General features: G+C 42.8%; 1 protein-coding gene and 1 long non-coding RNA gene across 9 annotated transcripts in view; one reads left to right on the top strand and one right to left on the bottom strand.

Moving 5' to 3' along the window:
- Positions 1-20333, bottom strand: part of ADARB2 (adenosine deaminase RNA specific B2 (inactive)) — a 359347-nt gene that overhangs the window by 18628 nt on the left and 320386 nt on the right. For all 8 annotated transcript variants that reach the window (XM_083579508.1, XM_083579511.1, XM_083579509.1 and 5 more), the window contains 2 exons: positions 16567-16718; positions 7410-7578 (listed from right to left, as the gene is read on the bottom strand). In XM_083579508.1, the coding sequence (XP_083435634.1) occupies positions 7410-7578; positions 16567-16718 (321 nt within the window). The remainder of the gene's footprint in view (positions 1-7409; positions 7579-16566; positions 16719-20333) is intronic.
- Positions 1-20333, top strand: part of LOC310746381 — an 80378-nt gene that overhangs the window by 30145 nt on the left and 29900 nt on the right. The window contains exon 2 of the long non-coding RNA XR_014540690.1: positions 12681-12778. This is a non-coding gene — a long non-coding RNA (uncharacterized lncRNA). The remainder of the gene's footprint in view (positions 1-12680; positions 12779-20333) is intronic.

Here is a 20333-nt window from a genome sequence, read left to right as displayed (position 1 = left end):
CTTTAGTCATAGAACAATTTATGCCTCTTCAGGAACAAAAGTATCTGTGGCGAAACTGAGTTCTGGAGGAGGTTTGCTTCTGTTAGGTGCAAGAATGCTGCTGTGATTTTACTGCTTTCTCCATGGGCAACGTTTTCAAAATTAACATTATTATGCAGAGTAAATGTGCTGTTACATTCCAGCTTCTCAATATATCAAACTGACTTGTCTAGGTAAGACATATGATGGATTGTTTGACTTCTCCCCCCCTAATTGTGCAAGACTTTTAAAATGCCCCTTTCAAGGACATGTTCCCTACTTAGATAACATATTTTAAATAACTTTTGTCATACTGGAAAAGAAACCCGCTGGTTTACCTGCATAATGCATGGATTTAAACCAAATTATCTCCACAGAACCCAGGTGATCTGAACTGGCTTAAATTATACTGTGGACTGGGCTGTTATAGCTCCTTGTTTCTGATATGGGGAGTATAACACTGGTACTAGGGACTTTGTCCACTGCCATTACTTCTATATTTATTACAGAAGTTGGGGTGGTCATTCTGCTTTCGGTACATCTAATTCCTACAAACATATGTGGTCCCCATCTGTCTATAATTGAAATGCCAGTAATGACATGGAAGGTGTCAGAGAAGAGCTAGTCTTCCATTCAGTAGATGACACTTCCCCCCACCTTTTAAAATACCGTATTTTTCCATGTATAACATGCCCCCGTGTATAAGACGCCCCCTATTTTGGGGGACTCAAAATTAAGAAAATGGGGGAGATTGCCCTCGTGTATAAGACTACCCCCCTTTTTTAACATTATTTTTGGGTAAAAAAAACTCCATGTCTTACACACGGAACAGTACAGTAATCCTCTGCTGGGCATGTTTATCCTGGAGAAGAGGAGGTTAAGGGGTGATATGATAGCCATGTTCAAATATATAAAAGGATGTCACATAGAGGAGGGAGAAAGGTTATTTTCTGCTGCTTCAGAGAAGCGGACACGGAGCAATGGATCCAAACTACAAGAAAGAAGATTCCACCTAAACATTAGGAAGAACTTCCTGACAGTAAGAGCTGTTCGACAGTGGAATTTGCTGCCAAGGAGTGTGGTGGAGTCTCCTTCTTTGGAGGTCTTTAAGCAGAGGCTTGACAACCATATGTCAGGAGTGCTCTGATGGTGTTTCCTGCTTGGCAGGGGGTTGGACTCGATGGCCCTTGTGGTCTCTTCCAACTCTATGATTCTATGATTCTATGCAGCTGCCTAACATTGCATTTAAGAATAGGAGTTGCTGTCCAGGGTCCTGAACAGCCAGCTCCTGAAAGCCCCATCACGTTTACTTATGGCAATAGACCTGGGTGGATCCAACTGCTGAAATGGACCATCAGTTGCTGTCCCAGGTCCTGGAACACCAAGCATGGTTACCTCCAGCAATAGTAGGGGCATCCAGAGTTTTCCTGGTCAACCTTTACCCCTTTGGTTCACCCCTACAGTACGTAATGTCACTTATACTGTGCTGGCTCTGCTCTTCCTGAGTCTAACGTGCACCATCACAAGGCTTTCCTGTTTACTATGCTGGAGGATCATGCAGCCAATTATCAAAGCTTCCTCCTGTATTTTCACGCAATAAGGATTGTTATTCATGGTAGTCTCCAGTCTGCAGAACACCTGTGGTTTTTCTAGTTACATGACAATTCAGCTATTATTGGTTTGGAAACTGGAACTACTACATTAGGGTTTGATCTGTATTTTAGCAGTGGGTGGTTCGTCTTTTTGTATCTGACAGTGAAGGACCAAGGCCAAATTCTGATTGATGCAGAAAGGGGTTAAATAAGAAGAGAGAAGATTGCAAATAGACTTGTATCATGTGTGCAGATTGTCTCTAGTTGGGGGAGCTAGTTGTGTTAATTGATTTCCACTTTCATTAATAAGCTGCAGATTCCAGGGTCAAACCTTCCAAGCCAACATATGCGATCCTGATAGTCTGTCACTAAAAGACATGCAAAAACTTTGATGTTTTTTATAGTTATCTTGGAACATTTCTCTTGCATGCAACTCATTTTGCTGATATCATTGTGTAAAGCAATTGTGCTTTAGCACTTAAGCCTTTTCATAGGTGACATTAAGCTTTTCAGGATCCCAGTGGAAAAGGAAGGGAGACTCCAAGCAGATTGGCCTGGAAAGTCTTAAAGATGGTGCTCATGTACTGATCCAGGGGGTGCCAACATAGCACTTATGAGCACACAATAACAACTTTATTATTTATACTGCACCCATCGGGGGTATATGCCCATGGAAGCTTTCTCTGATGCCCGCAGGGTCCCCCTCTCCACCCACCCATCTCCTGAAATTAGGCTTGAAACAAGAATTCTGTTCTAGCCAACAGTGTGTGTTTGGCTGTAGTGGGGTGTGATACCCACAACACTGTTTCTGGCTTGTAAATGTGTCCCTAACCACCAGAAAATCATTGACCTATGTACCAATCAGTGGACAGAGGAGACATCTTTTAAAAAACACATACACTACACCCAGGAAGTTTTAGAAATTTTAGATCCTCCTCTGGGCATCTCCCTGTGGCTTTTTGTTCTGTCTGCTTCTCAAATTGTCCCCAAACAGAAGTGCAATCCACTTTAGCTTCTTGTTACCCATATATAATGTATTCTCAGACCATTTGTCAGCACATTGGCAGGGCCCACTGACGCTGCTGAACCCCACACTGGGAAGTTGAGTCTGTGGAGTTGCCATTTTAAATCATATCAGGATAATTGTAGGGAATTTTAAATCATGGCTCCTAGTTGCCCAATGGCACTGCCAGCTAAGTCTGTGGCTGATATCTTCCAGAAATATGGTATTAGGCACTTTTCATGTTCTTAAAACGGAATCGGAGTGCAGAGGGTAGCACTAAATTTTAACAAATAATTTACTTGGGATTAACAAGCACAAAAACTGCTGAATGCTGTGAATGATAACTAAATGGAGGGAAATGCTTTTTTGATGTTGCTTACAAATACCTTGTGAGCAAGAAAGTATGATAACAGCTGTTGGGATAAATTATTAATTGTGCATTATTTGCTCAGCTCCAGTAATTCTTTCCAATATATCAGAAAACTGCTACTCTGGTTCTCCTTCTCTTTGTAAGTCATGCAAAGTAGGCTGTTTTCAAGGAACTGGGGCCAATGTTCTCGATGCGGAATTTTTCTCCAAATCGCTAAAACCCCCGAAGGACAATTCAATCAAAGGACTGCTTACTCAACAATCTCATTTAGGCATATATGAATTCGTTTGAGCATTTGGACCCCATGAAAATCAAATCAGCCAATATATGAACACATGAGATCAGTGGTGTGCAGTGAAATTTTTCACAGGGGAACGTTTAGGGCCAGAGGCACTAGCTTGTGAGGGTGACATATGTGTGAGCATCACACCTCCCTCCCTAAGTCAGGCAGAAGCTTCCCAGGCTTTGGGAAGGTGGCACCAGGCTTTAATACATCAGTTTACCAGGAACATTTAGGGGACTAGCCTAAATGGGGAGATATAAGGATGCCTACCTTCCAAAATGTATGTTTCTATTATGGTGATGTTATGGACTGGCGGGATGCAGAGGAATTGTGGGAGGCATCAGCTGGGGAACCCCCAAGGGAAGAAAGCCAGGGTACTGGTGGTGGAGCGATGATGAGTGGTCAGAGGGAGAAGAGGGAGCAGACTGGGGGGAGAAGATGTCAGAAGTTGAAGAAGCAACAGGGTTTTGTGAGCAGGAAGCATCTGTGGCAGAAAACAGTCCAGGACCAGAGGCAGAACAGGAAGTTGGAGAGGAGGGGGGGGGGCCAAGAGGCAGTGATGAAGCAGACTGATTAATAAGCCACTGGGTCTCCCCCTCCTGCTGTGACCAGCTCTCCTCACCCTTGGTGGTTTCCTGAGCTAGTTTGTTTCTTTGAATAAAGAGAGTTAATGTCAAGGCTGGGGTCAGATGCAGGTTAGCACGAAGAAACAGTCAGTTGTCAGTGAAGTTGACTCTTTATTCAAGGAAATGATATACAACTCAGCAACACTTCCCAGTAGGTCTTATCCCTGTAGAGCAGTTGCCAGAACTAAAGGTCCCACCTTCTATCCTTTCTAAGGCTCCTCCCCTCCTAGGCCTAATGAGCACACCAACTTTTCCCAGTAGGAGGTAGTTGCGAGGACTAAAGGTCCCTGCCTTCCCACAGCTCCCTAAGTCGTCTCCTCTTCCTGCACTCTGTCTGGCCCTCAGGACTCCCAGGACTCTCCCACCTCTCCAGGACACAACTCTCGCAAGCCTTGCTCGATGCCTTCCTTGAATGCCTTTGCCTGACTGGAATGTGTTCTTGAACTGTGATGGTGCCTCTTGCTTGCCTGGCTGGAAAGATACGTACGGGTGTGTGTGGAAATACCTGATTTTGTATGTGTGTATTGTGGGATGTAAGAATCAGGTGCAGTCAAACACAACATTGCTAGAGTAGACATGAAGGTTGTCTCAGTCCTCCAGCTGGAACTTCTGGCTTTCCAGGACTGAGACGAAACTTCCTATGTGTAACTTGAGATGGGCGTGGCCTCTCCTGAAGTAGAAAGAACCAGAACCACAGGCTGGCAACCATCTTGTCTCTCTTGTCTCTATCGATGCCATCTTAACAACAGCACTACTAAGATGTACCCTTGGCTCCAGGCCAAGAGAAGAAAAGGGGGGTTTTCTCCCATAAGGAGATAGTCACCACATTTAAACTATGTTATAACCTTTTAAGTCTGCCTTCTGGGAACCTTTGTGTGAAAAGATGATTACTTGTGAGTAAATGTTTTATACTTTACAGAAGACTGTGTAGTGTCTTATTTTAGGAGGGATTAAATGGGTAAAATACCAGGAAATATTTACAGAGACTCTAACAAGTCTGAGCAAGCTATCTGCTGTGTGTGTGTTTTTTTTAAAAAAGGGAATGTTAACTCTGCTGATTTTGTTGAACATGTAAAGACAAGTTGGGATAGGCTATCTTAGACAATATATCCTCCCTCACATCCCTAAACATTTCCACATGAATGAATGAATGTAGTCTACTGTACAAAAGTAAGATTGGATACAGTCCCTGCCTGTTTTGCTACCTGTTCTTGCTATCCACTCCAGACCATTGCCGGGTTTGCTCCCTGCAAAGCCCCTCTGTGAGTTCATCCTCACTGGGACTGGACAGTAACACAAGCAGTTTCTTTCCTTTGAAAGGTGGCCTATACATTCCACTCAGTGCAGGGATGCCACCCAAAATAGCACTCCCAGAATGAGTTCTTTCTCACCCTACTGCAACATCTAGCATATAGGGTGTGACGGTATTGAGTTGTGAGTTTCTCCTGCTCCCATCAGGCACGTCCAATGGCACAGGGTAGGAGCAAGGAATCTTGCAAGGTGATGTCACTAGACATCATGGCTGGGAGGGGATGGCAGGAATTATGACATTTCTGACAGCATCCTTGTGGCATGTGTAATGCGTGGAATTTAGAGAGAAGACAGGTGGAAGATGAAGTAGGAAGTCTTGACAGCCAAGAAACCTGGAAGAGTCTGAACCTCACCCCCAGACCGAACTCAGAAGCAGAAAGAAGTCCCCAAGGGAAGGATCTCAGATAGAACCAGGGATGCTTAAGGGATTTGGTTTCTGTGAGTTCCAGTGCAAGTTGACCTGATCTGCACCTCCTTGAGTAATGCACAGATTGAAACAACTATCCTTTGGAATATGCACTTTTCTTCATTTTACAACACAGTTCTTTCAAAAAGTACTGAAATGCTTTAAAAGCACATATTTTAAGGATAAAATATGTTTAGAATTTAAACATTAAGTTTTTTGGGGTACTTGAACAGGAATTTACATATGCATTTAAATATCAAGTTTTGTGTGGGTTAAAAATAATTTTTTTGATTCATTTGGAAATGGGATAGAATGGATTTATGAATGAACACATGTGAAATGGACATGGGCCACAAATAGAGTGATCTAGCCATTCCTAGAAAGAGCCCTGGTGGGGGGTGAGTAATCACTAAGGGAAACCTCACATCTATTGCCTCTCTTCTTCTCACATTAACATGTTAAGAGCTGTCTAAAACCCGAGTTCATATTCATATCATTAATAAATCATAACATTCACAACTGGAATACTTTTGAACATCAAAACAAAGGTTTTGCCTTTCATCCTGGAAACACAGAACATGACACTAGATTGCCTTATTTTACAGCTGTGGATGAATGTAAGAAATCTTTAAATACTGTAGACTGATTTTGTAGTGGATGAAGGGAGGTTTCTTTGGAGAAAACGAAGTTCTGGACACTCTGTATTGCAATTGAATTTCCCGTCAATATTAAATATAATATTGGTTTCTGAGTTTATATTTAATTTACTGTCTATTGACATTCAGAAAAACAGAGGCAGTGACAATATGGTTTGGAACCCTTAATTTACTTAGTCATTCTCTTCTGCCTGAAATTTGATTTTGAAACTCTGGTCATTCTTGGAAGAAACAGGGAAATTGTGTTGGAGACTTTTCCCTTCCCTCTTTGAGAAAATGTATTACAACAGGGGAAGATTTAACCCAACAATATTATTTTGCAATGTTTTCATAGTCTGTGTGTCAGATTATTTCAATATATCACCATTGGACTTTTTCCTCATTCCTATGATTGGATCAATCATGTAAAAAACAATTGTGACTGTACAATATTCAAACAGATCATCTACGAAAAGTGAGAGCAAAAAGTAGCATTTTTGTGCTGTAGCATCAAACCATCACAAACAAACAAACAAACAAACAAACAAACAAACAAACAAACAAACAAACCCTCCTCCAAAAAGCATTACCATCCTCATATGTACAAAATCTTAAGGCCTGTGCATGGTTTCACATTTTATCCTTTGGTTTGCAGTTCCTCTGTTTTAATTCAGGAAGGATTCAAGTCTATCATTAAACGTTGGCCTGAGGCATTTTGCACAGTGTGTTCCACATCGCAATTGCCCATCCAGTGCTCTTCGTGAACCGACACTGCATACCCCAGAATCCTCTACCATGCACAATAGGGTCCTCATCAAGCAAGTCAAAGTCCTTGAAGCTAGACAGTCTGTTCTGAAACATCTGAGGAACAGATGGCGACCACCCCAGGGGAAGCCTGAGTTACCAAAGATCAAATCTATCAAAATCCTTATAGCTCTGATCCAGTGGTTCCTGTATATATGTGAGAGAGCCGATGCACGTGGAACATATTCTGATATCGAAGTGCATGGCTGTGACAATGTTCATGATAGGTGGTTATGGTGGCTACCATTTCCTTAAGAGTTAATTAAATTTTCCACCAGAAAACAATCACCGTTTATAATTTTAATGACATTTCCATGCTGGCTTGCTGCCCGACCGCTTAGCAATTTCACTATAAAGTTACCTGGCAATTTTGTCCGTGCAAGACATGGTGACCAGCTGCTCCCCCAATAACACGCCATCCCACATTTGCACTGCACTGGGATATCGGGCTGGAATGGTTCCTTCCCCAGATTCAATCTTCGTTCGAAGATGCCCACGGTACTTTCTTACTATGTGCTTAATGCTGTTCACTGGAATGGAAAAAGGAAAGAATAGAAAGGAAGCGTCATCGATGATAACAACAGATCAAGAGCTTTTATATTTATCTTCTAAGGTGAACAGTGATGGGCCAAGTGGGAGCAGAAGGCAGCTGTAGCAGTGTCTTACTTCCCTCTCTCTCCATAAATACAATCTGGAATTTGCACATTAAAGCTGTACCCTATATACATTTACAGGGGAGAAAGCTCCATTTGATTCCACCAGGGATGGGCAACCTTGCTCAGCCTGAGCAACCTTTTGGGGGCCACATTCTTGTGGTAGGTGGAGGCAAAGGCAAAAATGGGTGGAACAATGAATAATACTTTTGTACAGTGGGTTCGTTTCTACTAGGGCTGGGCGATATCTGGTTTTCAACATATATCAGCAGCTATACATTGCGATGTATTGATATATGATGATGTCTGAAATTGGAGACTGGGCGTGCCGCTGAGGGAAGGAGCAGCCATGGATATTTTGCATGTGGGTGATATACACAGAAGCTCTATTTGCCTGGGCAAAACTAGAATTAGTTGGCTCCAGCTGCTGTTGGTCTCTCTGCCTTTTGCCCTATGGGTCCCAATGGACACCACCCCCTACTAACTAATTCTCTTTTCCTGGATGCTTTAGGCTGTGATTTTGCACACTGAACTCATGGGACTGCCACTGAGTAGACATGGATAGGATTGCATTGCCAGGCTGTATCCTGCAACTGGCTTCCTAGCTTCTGGCTCATTTGTGGAGGATGCAAAGCACCTTTTCTGCCTTTGCCGCAATTGCAGGTGCCAGCTGTGGAGACTGAGCACAGCATTCCCAGTTGGCCTGCCATGCTACCACCCTGCTCACATCTGGATGCTGAGGATTGGAACGGCTGGTCCAGTGCTGTTTATTTCAGGAATAAGTGCCCTCTGGTGGAAAGCTTTCAGATGTTCCATTACCTTGCCTAATTTTCTCCTTGTTTCATCCTTACCAACAAAGAACCTCATAGAGGCTTTACGTAAACCATGCCTCTCCTTTTTCTAACCTTGGCTGGCCTGCTCTTTGATTTTTCAGATCTGAAGTCCTCAAATTGCAACCAAAGCACTGCACTTCCTTCTGTATTTCAAAGCTTGAAAATTAGAAATGGCAGAAGGGAGACATACAGACACAGACATGCCCACAGATGGAAGGCACTACCTGAAAATATCAGCAATTCCAGGACAGGGTTGAATACACTGCAATTTGCATGACTTTGATTATACTAAGTAAATGTTAGCTGACAAGGATCAAAGCCTGAGCAAGGTGCATTGACAGGCATAATTACCAAATGCAAACGGATTCAGACACAAATAAGAGCCTGCTCTTGACAGGCATTCTGCAAACTTCACTCCTATTCCAGGCAGATTTCGGGAACATCTGAGACCTACTTTTACAGCTCATGTTCATTTGTTTGGGATGGAAAGAAAACCCATAGGGTCACCAAGCCCAACCGCCTGCCCTAAGGCAAGATTCTTCAAGACACATTAGTCAGCCTGCCAAAGATTAGCCCACATCATGCAGACCACACCATGCCACCCACATGCAGATTGAAAGAGCGAAGACAGGGCACCCCATTGAGATGTGCACAGAGAACAGAACCTTCATACGGTTCAAGCAAATGAGCCAGGTGCAGCTTGAAACTAAACAATTAAGACTTCTCTGATGGGAGTAACGGATCACTTGTTCCTAACAGTAAAAACTGCACCTCTTACTGCATTCATGAAAGAAAGCAATGTCCACAGTCCCAGAGGCTTGCCCAGAGTGCACCACTGCCTTGGACACCACCTGACTGTAAAATCAATGGAGCCTGTGTGATTCAGAGGTTCAGCTTTGGGCTTGGACATGGTCAGCCCTCTCAGTAGCCTGAGAAGCCATGTACAAAATACGCCAAAAAGAGCAAACTGATGTTGAATTCCAGCATTTTAAACCAAAAGCTTTGGACCAGCTCTGGCCAGCAGACCACTTTCTACCAGGTAATGGGCACCTCATTTCCCGTTACAGTCATACCTCTTGTTTCGTTCGGTTCAGGTTACGTTTTTCAGGTTGCGTCCCGTGGCTACCCGGAAGTACTGGAAAGGGTTACTTCCGAGTTTTGCTGCTTGCGCAGGCGTTCAAAATGACATCACGCGCATGTGCAGAAGCAGCAAATCGTGACCCACGCACGCACGGATGTGGGTTGCGTTCTGCTCATGATGCGAACGGGGCTCCGGAACGGATCCCATTCACAACCAGAGGTACCACTTTACTTAACTTGTTATTTAACTGCTATTTTTGGTTCAGCTTCTTTAAAAAGGCACACCTCTCAATATTTATTTACTCATCCACTGGTAAGCCACAAGCTCCTCCTGCTGCTGCTCTCTTCTTCAAATTGATCCGAGCCTCTGTGGCTGTTAAGTCTTCCTGATTTTTGCATCGCTTATTCTCCCCCTTGATTATCTTCGCTAATTGCCGCGGGGAGGCGAAGGGAGGAGATAGGAAGGAGCAGGGGGGAGGGAGGGAGAAGTCAGCTGAAGATGCTACTTCATCCGGAACAAGATGTCAACCCGACCCCAGCATTAGAGAGGGCCAATTTAAAAATCATTTGGAGTGGGTTTATGATGTGTGCCTGACTAGACATTAGATGTGTAAATCACTGCTCAGAGCGTCAGAGAAAAGGGAAGAAGGAAGTGCAGAATTATTAGTATCAATTTTGATCCTTTGCATGTGTAGAGATAAATCCTCCCCTGGCCCCCCCGTTCATTTCCGTTCTCTTTTTATATATAAAAAAATCTAAAATGCAATATACCGTAAGTTCAATTATTTTTGCAATGATTTGCAACTAGTCAGCCTTTGTGTTATGACAGACGATGGATTTTTTAGTAAAAAGCAAATTAAGAATTCTCCACTCCCCCACCTTAAAAAAAAAAAAATTGCTGGAAATGAATGGTGATTAAACAGAATCACAAGAGTAAAAACCTGTCTGAAATTTACGTGTGGCTGCCTCAGAAGTTCATTTTCTATTTCTCTGCTTCACTGCATGCTACTCCCCCGCCATGAAGGGGGGGGGCGTGAGGCCTTTTGCACCCTCCCTTTTATACTCGCTTCTCAGTTCATTACGATAGTTTGTTTATAAAGGGTTGATAGAGCGCTTGGAAACAAAAGCGAGTTCAAACGGCAATGAATTCCACTAATCCTTCGGATGACAAATGCATTTGTAATAGGGCTGGAACCTACAAGCAGATGTCAACAAGGCATTATGTTGACTAATTGGTGAAGGACAATTTTAATAGGTAGGGATTCAAGCTGAAGGCACAGTTTTGGTGCTCTTAGCATTGTTATAATACAGTGGAGCATGAATTCCAGATAGCTAACCTTGATAAAGGTAAAATAAAATAAAAAATGAAGAAAAATTTAAAGAAAAAGAAAGCCCCAACAACTATCTCTCTGATATCTTATATCTAGGGCTTGCCATACGTCTGGAAAATTCCAGACATATATGGAAATTGGATGCCTAAATTGGCTTCCGGGGGGATTTTTTTTTTTAATGTTAAGAGATCTCCAGAATTTCCTGAATGTATGGCAACCAGTTGTTTTTTGGGTGTGTGTGTGTGTGTGTGTGTGTGTGTGTGTGTTTCTCTCCCCTCCCCCCCTTTGGTTTTTTTTAAAAAAATATCAAAAGATTTCTGGGGAAGGCTACTCCTCGGCGGCAGTGGAAGTGATGAGAAGGCTGTGTTGGAGAAAGGGGTGCATTAGGGTCTGGCCGTTTTCAGGTTTTTCTGGGGGGGGGCGTGGTTCTGTATTTTTTAAAAAAAAAAATTAAAAAAAAATTGCATGGTGAAAATTCTTTTCTTTCCCTGCTTGAAGAAGAAGAATCAGCTCTTGGAGTTGCTGGCGACGGCAGGGGGTGGGTGGGTTTGTTTGCTTGTTTTTAGAGGTTTCCTTCAAATAGCTCAACTTTTTGAAATATGGCAAGCCTACCTTATACCTTAAACAGTGCGTTCAGACATATGCTTTTGTGGAGTAGAACCGGTTTCAATTTTGCCATTTTCATGCATTTGATGAAGTGTTCATGCATATGATGAAGTGAAAAACAGCAAGGCTGTGTCCTTAACCTCACAGTTGTACTTGAAGATGGAAAATAACAATACAATGTAATATTTTCTGAAGTTTAGCCTTTCCCCTTTCTTCCAAATTGTTTGGTCTCTTTAATAATTTTTTTTAAATGTCTGCTTTGCTTCTGGGAGTGCAGTCCCATTATGTGTTTTACAAGCTAGTCTCTGACCGTAATAATAAATTATTATTAGTAGTAGTAATTTGTCATTTCTGGGTCTGGATTATAACAGAATGTCTGAAGTAGAAAACACACAAATTAATCAGAGGAATTCAGATTCTGCACAGGTGGTTTGCTTGGAGATACCAATCAAAGCAAGAGCAGCTCGAAGGTTTCAAGAGCATTATTTTTAATTGCTAATTGCATCGCTCATCTAAAATTAGCACTTGAGCACCTCCATTTTGAAGGCGTTGCAGGGCCCATAGGGCAAAGCATGGGCACCTGATGGGAAGAGAGAGAGAAGCACCTCAATTAAACGAGCTTAAAAATCCTGGCTGCCATTTTGTATTTACGCTTCCCAAATGAATGCCGAGAAGCACAGAGGCATAACGGAATGCAACAATATAGTTTTACCTATAATTCATTGAGGATTAGGCTCTCTATGGCTGCTAGTCATGAGGGCTACATTACGACATCCAGGATCTGAAACGGCATGCCTCTGAAAACCAGAGGTATTCGATTATTTAGGAATAAGTTTCTGGCAGTAAGAGCTGTTCGATAGTGGAACAGTCTCCCTCAAAAGTTGGTGGAATCTCCTTCATTGGAGGCTCTTAAACAGAGGCTGGGTGGCTGGCCATCTGCCAGGGATTTTTTTAGATACGACTCTTGCATTGGACTTGGGGTCCCTTCCAACTCTACAGCTCTGATTCTACTCCAGTTGCTGTTGTGTTTATGTCCTGGTTGTGGGTTTCCCATTGGCATCTGGTTGGCCACTGTTGAAAACACTATGCTGGACTAAATATATTGGATTTTGGTCTGCTCTTCTTATAGTCACACAACAGAGAGGAGCAAACACAGCTGGAGAGAGAGAGAGAGAGAACAAGAACAAAAGCCAGGACTCGAAGGAGACTCTCCACTATTCACATAAGGTCTGGCCAAATTTGTGTACTAGATACAGGGTTTCAGATACTGCCAAATGTTTTGCATCACTGTGGCTCTCCTGTGCCATTTGTGCTGCAGCGCTCAAAGGGAGTATGGCTATACATTCCATAATATGCCATGCGTTCACTGTAGCAAGATGCCCACAGTGGGAAACTCATGGGCTGGTCACACATAGGATACTTTGGGTTTTCTGTGCTTTGGCTGGCATCTCTTCACCCTGCTCCCCCCCCATCCACCTACCCACACTGATGGACATAAGATGAGTAACCTCTGTGTGACCAGCTTGGAAACTTAGGTTTCTGCTTCCCTATATTAAACAACAAACTTTTTCATCATTCTGACACATTTAAATAAAGGGCTTGGGGCAGTGATTTAAAGCATTTTAGCATACATAAGGTAAAAGGTAAAAAAAGGTAAAGGACCCCTGGATGGTTACATCCAGTCAAAGGTGACTATGGGGTTGTGGTGTTCATCTCGCTTTCAGGCTGAGGGAGCTGGCATTTGTCCATAGACAGCTTTCTGGGCCAGCATGACTAAACCGCTACTGGCGCAATGGGACACTGACGGAAACCAGAGTGCACAGAAATGCCGTTTACCTTCCCGCCACAGCAGTACCTATTTATCTACTTGCACTGGTGTGCTTTTGAACTGCTAGGTTGGCAGGAGCTGGGACAGAGCAATGGAGCTCACCCCGTTGCAGTGATTTGAACTACCGACCTTCTGATTGGTAAGCCCAAGAGGCTCAGTGGTTTAGACCACAGCGCTGCCCGTGTCCCATTTACCTTTAGCATACGTACCTGGAAAGACTTTCCTCCTTATCTGTTTTTATTCTGAAATGGTACTGTAACATGGAATGAACAATGAGCCTTATCAAATTACAAGTAAGCTTGTATGTTTTTCAATAGTCCAAAAAAGGAACCTTTGCTGAGGGGCTTTGTTGCTAGCAAACTTATTTTGAATCAAAATTAACTGAGGTTAATGTCAAATGACCAACTAAAACTTTAATTGATAAATGTATTGATTCAACAGGCGGGCAGCCCTACTGTTTATGCCAGAGAGCCTGTGGCAGACATGTCTATTTGTGTGCTTGCTTGAGAGACATGTTTCTGTGCAGTGTGGTCCCCTGCTAGCTCTCTTCGGGGGGAGGAAGAATCCTGACTCTGTGCCTCACCCTCAGATTACCTACAAACCCAACGACCCAGATGTCGTGGCTGCATGCCGATCCTGTTGCGATGGAAGCACTACAGAAATGTGTCTGCCTCACAACTCCAGCACAGCTGTAGGTTAATAGGCAAGCAGGAAGAAGACCACATGCAGAGAAGATGCAATGGTGTGTTTCAGACCTAACGGGACTGTGGGATAAAACGGGAGCTGGGCTATCAGGAAGTCAATGGCACAAGGCAAGACAACATGTTAGCAAAAGATAGAAAAAGCAGCCTGGGGGGGAAGACAGCAGAGGCAGCCTCAGGGCAGACTTGATTTGCCTGCTTCTGCTGGTCTGTCTAGAACAGCAAAAAATGCAGGCTATGGAAGAAAAATGAACCGAGAGCAAAAGGGGTGGAAAAAGGGGAAGACCTTGGCTGAGTTTTCTCATGTAAAAAGTTGAGGAATCAAGTTTCCCCCTTGGAAAAACTTCATCTTTTCCAAAGTCTGTGATTGGAAGAGTTTCAAAAACACACCTAAAAAGTGTACTATTGCTGTTGTCATGTACATACACTATCAGGTCACATACTGCCTCATAGAAAAGCACTAGGAGAAAGAGGTCCCTCTTATAAGCTAACTCTCAAAAAGGAAAGCAACAGCGAGACAGGAGGGAGTGGAGGAAGCAAGAAAAACAAAACAAGGGATAATGTGAGCAAATGCACTTTGGCTTTCATTCATCTGAGAATGAGGACTAAGCCAGCAGCTTCCTGGGAAAAAAAGATGGGCTACGAGGAGGGAGTTGAAAGAAGGTGCCGTAGGTGGTTTTAGAGGGCATTTCAGGCATAATGGACAAGGAGGAGGAGAATGGGGCAGATCAAAGCTCAAATAACTTTGGAACAAACTTTGCATAACATAATACAAAGCAGTTCTGTACTTCAGTGCAGAGACACCAGTATGTCCCCTCTGGGCATGCTGGGATCACGTTACTGGTTTTGGCAGGCAGAATTCCACTAGCACATATGGGAATAGGCATATATAACACTCACAAATTTAGAGAAGGCAGAGGAGTGGCCTAGAGCTTTGACAGCTGGTAAGAGCAGAGGTAATGCTAATTCTATCTTGATTGTATTTGTGAGATTTGGAGCCAATTATTGGAATATGCACTCCACCAACTTCTCCCAGGTCTAGTTCACCCCGCTTCTGCATTCTGGCATTCACTGTGAATAACATTAACCAGGGTTCTTGTTTAACTAGGACCAGAAACCAAAACTTAATGTTGGTTTTGGACCCTGATAAAAGAAGAAACCTGTTTAGCATTAACCACCATTAAGGTTGATGGAGTGAGGGAACGGAGTACGGATTGCTTGTCTCCAGATTCCTTTGCATCAGCTGCAAATCTGGTCAGATCTGCCCATGTGCTTTCAGATCCTGGCTGGCTTTCCCAGAGGCTAACTGTGGTTAACTGAAATCATGACGGAGGTTCTTACTCCCCACATTCCCAAGGAGAGGTCCATAGCATCTGTACCACTGAAGCTTCCGAGTCCCTTTGAAGGGAATTCCCACATAAAATGCTTGGCAGAGGTTACCAAGGCATGGATGACAGAGGCGAGACATACATTTTCTGTGTTGAGTGCAAAGGCCAAACCGCATTCTATGGAAGATCCTTGATCAGATTTACAAACTTCTTCAAAGACGTAGAAAAGCAGCCACATGGAGACCTGAACTGGATCAGTGTTGCAGTGCCATTTCTTCACTCAAAATTGCCCCTAGCCCCTGGAACTATGGGGATAATATGGGCAACTGTAACCTGCTCCCTACATGGGGTGGATGATTATCCTCTTTGGCCAAGATCTAGTGATGCCTCCTTTATTGCTGCTTTCAATTAAAACATGGAGAAATACACAGATATCCCACACAACGTGGGATTGGTATGGAAAGTGTTATACAAATGTTAATAGATAACTAAAGCGGTGTGTGTGTCAATTTGTCCAAGCTGGCTACAGCTGATGTGTATTAGAGTCTGACAACATCTGGAGGCACCATATTGGCTTTCTCATGGTAATATAGGACTACGAGCTGCTGCTTTTACTTACTATGCTTTAGTACTGTGATCCATACCCATGGTTAAGGAATCAAGAGCTGGCTTGGTTAGGCTTGACAACAGCTGAATTAACTTCATTTAACATTAGTAAGGGTTAATAAGGGTTCCCCAGAATTAACTGCATTTAGCATTAAAGAAAGGTTTCCCTTGACTTAGGATCTGCAAGCTCCTTCGAACTGTTGTTTCAGATCTTAGTTAGGGGTGAAGTCTAGTTAACTGGGGTTAATGCCGGTGCTGATGAACTGCTTAACGGTGGTTAAGATGGCAAATTTATTCCAGGGAAGGCAAAGAACTTGCAAAGAGCAAGTTTGTCCCTGAAGCTGGCTCCCAGTTCCTTAACCACTATTAAGAGGGAGCCCATATTATTTCTATACTGGCCCATTGAGAGAGGTGTAACCATTGCATCATTTTCATAGTCAGCCATCATCTACTTAACAGGGAAACAGAGAAGGAAAACATTAAGGGAAGAAAAAAAAAAGGGGGGGGAAGAAAAGCTGAATTGAAACCAAACCAGGGAAGTACAGTTCTTACAGTCCGTTGTGATTTCATAGGGGGAGTTGAGGCGTGCGTCTCCGCAGGGCGAAGTGCTCACGTACAGATGGAACAGAATGTTCTCTTTTAGCCTGTAGCCTCCCTCTTTTAACCGCACGAAGATTGATCGCTCGCCGTCTTCTTGTCGTTTGCTAGGATCATAGAGAAAGGTTGCAGGTCATTTGTTACATTCCGAATCAGAACTAATTCTGCTCTCCCTATGGGATAGCTCGCAGGCTCTTTGTTATATTTTCTTCCCTTATAATACCTTGTATCGCAGCATCTCTCTAGGTAATGCTTGTATGATCTCCACGGTGTCTGAGTTTAAAGGTCCAACAATTTAAAACAGCCGTACAATAAAATAAAATCAGAATCAAAATACGTTATCAGAATATTGTCATTATTTATCAATGCAAATAATAATAATGAAATAATTGGTTGTGTATCCAGAAAAGGATCAAAGAAGGAAGAGTCAAAAGCTGGGTGTGTTTCAACTCTCTCTTTGGCAGCAACAAAAAGAGTGACTGGTGCCAGTACTATTAAATAGTGAAGTTTTTTAATGTTCAGTGCTTTACTGTGTTTTTAATATTTTGTTGGGAGCCGCCCAGAGTGACTGGGGCATCCTAATCAGATAGGTGGCATATAAATAAGAAAATTATCAGTTGCTGGAAAAAAACGAGTAGTCTTTTTTCCACAAAATGATGGGGAATAGCAAACGAATTCTCCCTTTTTGTTTGTATTTGGTGAGTAATACTATATTAAGAAAACCGCTAACTATGATTTTATAACTGGAAAGCTGCAATCCTATACGCAGGTGGTAAGGCTCAATCAACTACTTTGTATTGCTATGAGCTTGTTCTGAATTGTATTGTTTAATGGATTGTTTTGTTTTGTTTTTATTTATATGCTACTGTGTTTTTGATAGTATAGTGATTGTAATGTTTGTTAACTTTTAATGCTGTCGTTATTGTGAGACACTTTGATCTCAATACTTGTTGCTGGAAAAGCGGAATTCAAATATTAAAACCAAATCAATTCATACAGCAGTTTATTCCATGTCTCTGTTCATTTCCTCATTATATTTGAATTATGTAAAAACCACTTCCAGAAAATGAATGGAATCTGGTTCGTGTTTAACACTCATTTCTGTGTTATTTGATCCCAGAAAAATAAATAAATCATGGGAGTTAAGGTAAGGTTACCAGATTTTTTTTTCAATGAATCCGGGGATACTTTTCAACTTCAATGGATTTTGTATGGGGACTGATTTGCAAATCCAGGGACTGTCCCCGGGAAATGGGGACATCTGGTAACCTTAAGTTAAGGGGTGAAATTTGAGGCAATATATTTGCATACAGTTCTTTCCTGCTGTTTTCAAGGGGGAATAATGGGGGAATAGAATCACTCTTATGCGGAAAGGGCCAGGGAGTATCATTATTGTCCAATGATATTGTCAAAGTTCATTGGTATGAATGAACTTTAGTGTGACATGCTGGAATATTGGTCAAATAGCCACAGTTCCGTACTGCAGTGTGAAAGGAACATTAGAAAAGGGAAAAGGAGCACTAGCATTATAATTAGAAAAACAAACGCACAATTCTCTACCTCAGAATGCAACCTTAGTCGGGCCTTTTTAGTACTGGCCCCGACTTCTGAGTAGACATACACAGGATTGTGCTGTTTAAGTTTTCTTAAGTTATGGTCAAAAATTGAGGCTGGAGAAACAATATTAACCCCACTCTGAAAGCTAGTATGAATGGAAATACAACATGTCGAAAGTTTAAAACTGTCAGTTAAGACAACGCTGGCACATCTCGAGATTTTAGTCTTCATTAATTCACTTTTTAAAATACTTTTTGTGCGCATGGCAAGATTGCTACTTCTTTTTGACAGTATGGTTTTATTTCAACCTTCTTTTGCTGAGGAGATTTTTTTTTTTTGAGCTAGAGAATTTCTGAATTTTCTGTCCATCAAATCAACTATCCCGTTATTATCACTGTTCACTGATTTAAGTGGGATTAGGGAAAAATAAATGGTTTGAAGTTTGGTGCCCAACATTCTGGAATGACAGATAAATCTGAAACATTTTCAAGAAGCACACCTTTGCCTACAGCTTATAAAAGGCTGAAGGTTTCGGCTTACTTCTCAATCACCACTCCAATTTCAGAATAACTTTTTGAGCAGATGGGAAAACTGAGAAACAAAACACTAGCATGTATTTCCATGTTGGCCATGGAGGGGAGAGGGGGTCTCCTCATCTACAGCCGCCGTGGAAGCACAGGCTACTAACATCCCAACAAACTAGTTCTTTCCCAGACATCTAATTTTGGGAGACTTATTTACAAGTTAGGATAGATTTGCGTACCTATGGGACCGCCTCTCCTGGTATGCCCCGCGGAGGACCTTAAGGTCCACAAATGACAACATTTTGGAGGTCCCAGGTCACAAGGTGGTTAGATTGGCCTCAACTAGGCACAGGGCCTTTTCAGTACTGGCCCTGACTTGGTGGAACGCTCTGTCACAAGAGACGAGGGCCCTGCGGGACTTGACATCTTTCCACAGGGCCTGCAAGACAGAGCTGTTCTGCCTGGCCTTTGGTTTGGACTCAGTCTGACCCTTATGAATCCCTCCCCTTATGGTTTTGATCTATGGGCTACTTTTTAAATGAGGCTGCATTTTAAATTGCATTTTAACCTGTATTTTAAATTGGTTTTTCCCCCTATTATGTTTTTACTGTAATTTTACTTGTGTTAGCTGCCCTAAGCCCAGCTCTGGCCGGGGGGGGGGGGAGGCAGGGTATAAATAAAATAATTTATAGTTTATTTATTTATTATTAGGATAGATTCACACAACCATATTTTGCATACAATGAGCTAATTTTGCAAATCGTTTTGTGTTGGGAGCCTTGGCCAGCTCAAGTTACATACAATCCAAGTGTCTCGATTTTCTAGGGACAGTCCCAGAATTACAAAATACATCCCAGGTTCTGATTTGATCCAGGAATGTCCCTGTTTCCCCTGGCAGTGCTGCTGCTGAGCTCAGGGAGGAGGATGAGTTGGAGCTTTTCCAGAGCAACAGTTGTGGCAGCAAGAGAGCATCCCATTGCATCTCAATGGCTGCTGCTGCCGGCCTCCTTCCTTGGGCAGCTCATAGCGGCTGCTGGAGACTGGGCAAGGAGGAGGAGAGGCTGCTGCCACCGTTGCCCAACCACTGGGCGTTAGTAGTTGTAGCTGAAGGATCCTATGCACTGACACTGGACTTCTCTGGAAATACTCTTGGTGCAATATTCCCAGCTCCTCAAGTTGAAAAGCACAAACACGCACAAACCAATAATGTGTGTGTAAATATGGTTATGGTTATATACAGTGGTACCTCTGGTTAAGAACTTAATTCGTTCCAGAGGTCCGTTCTTAACCTGAAGCTGTTCTTAACCTGAGGTACCACTTTAGCTAATGGGGCCTCCCGCTGCCGCCGCGTGATTTCTGTTCTCATCCTGAAGTAAAGTTCTTAACCTGAGGTACTACTTCTGGGTTAGTGGAGTCTGTAACCTGAAGCGTTTGTAACCTGAAGCATTTGTAACCTGAGGTACCACTGTATGGTAATTCCACCCCTCCCCCCAGAAAACTTTCTTACTTTCTACACTCTCTCTCTTTATTTTATTTTTTATGACCAATGATTATGCAGGAATAGCTGGTAAATCTATTTCTCCCGGTACGTGGGCTGAGACCCTGAGAATGGCTTCCCAACACACCTATTCTAAGCAAAAT

The sequence above is a fragment of the Podarcis filfolensis genome (assembly GCF_964270895.1).
Source record: "Podarcis filfolensis genome assembly, chromosome: 12".
NCBI classification, from domain to species: Eukaryota; Metazoa; Chordata; class Lepidosauria; order Squamata; family Lacertidae; genus Podarcis; species Podarcis filfolensis.
This window is presented reverse-complemented; position numbering and strand designations above follow the sequence as displayed.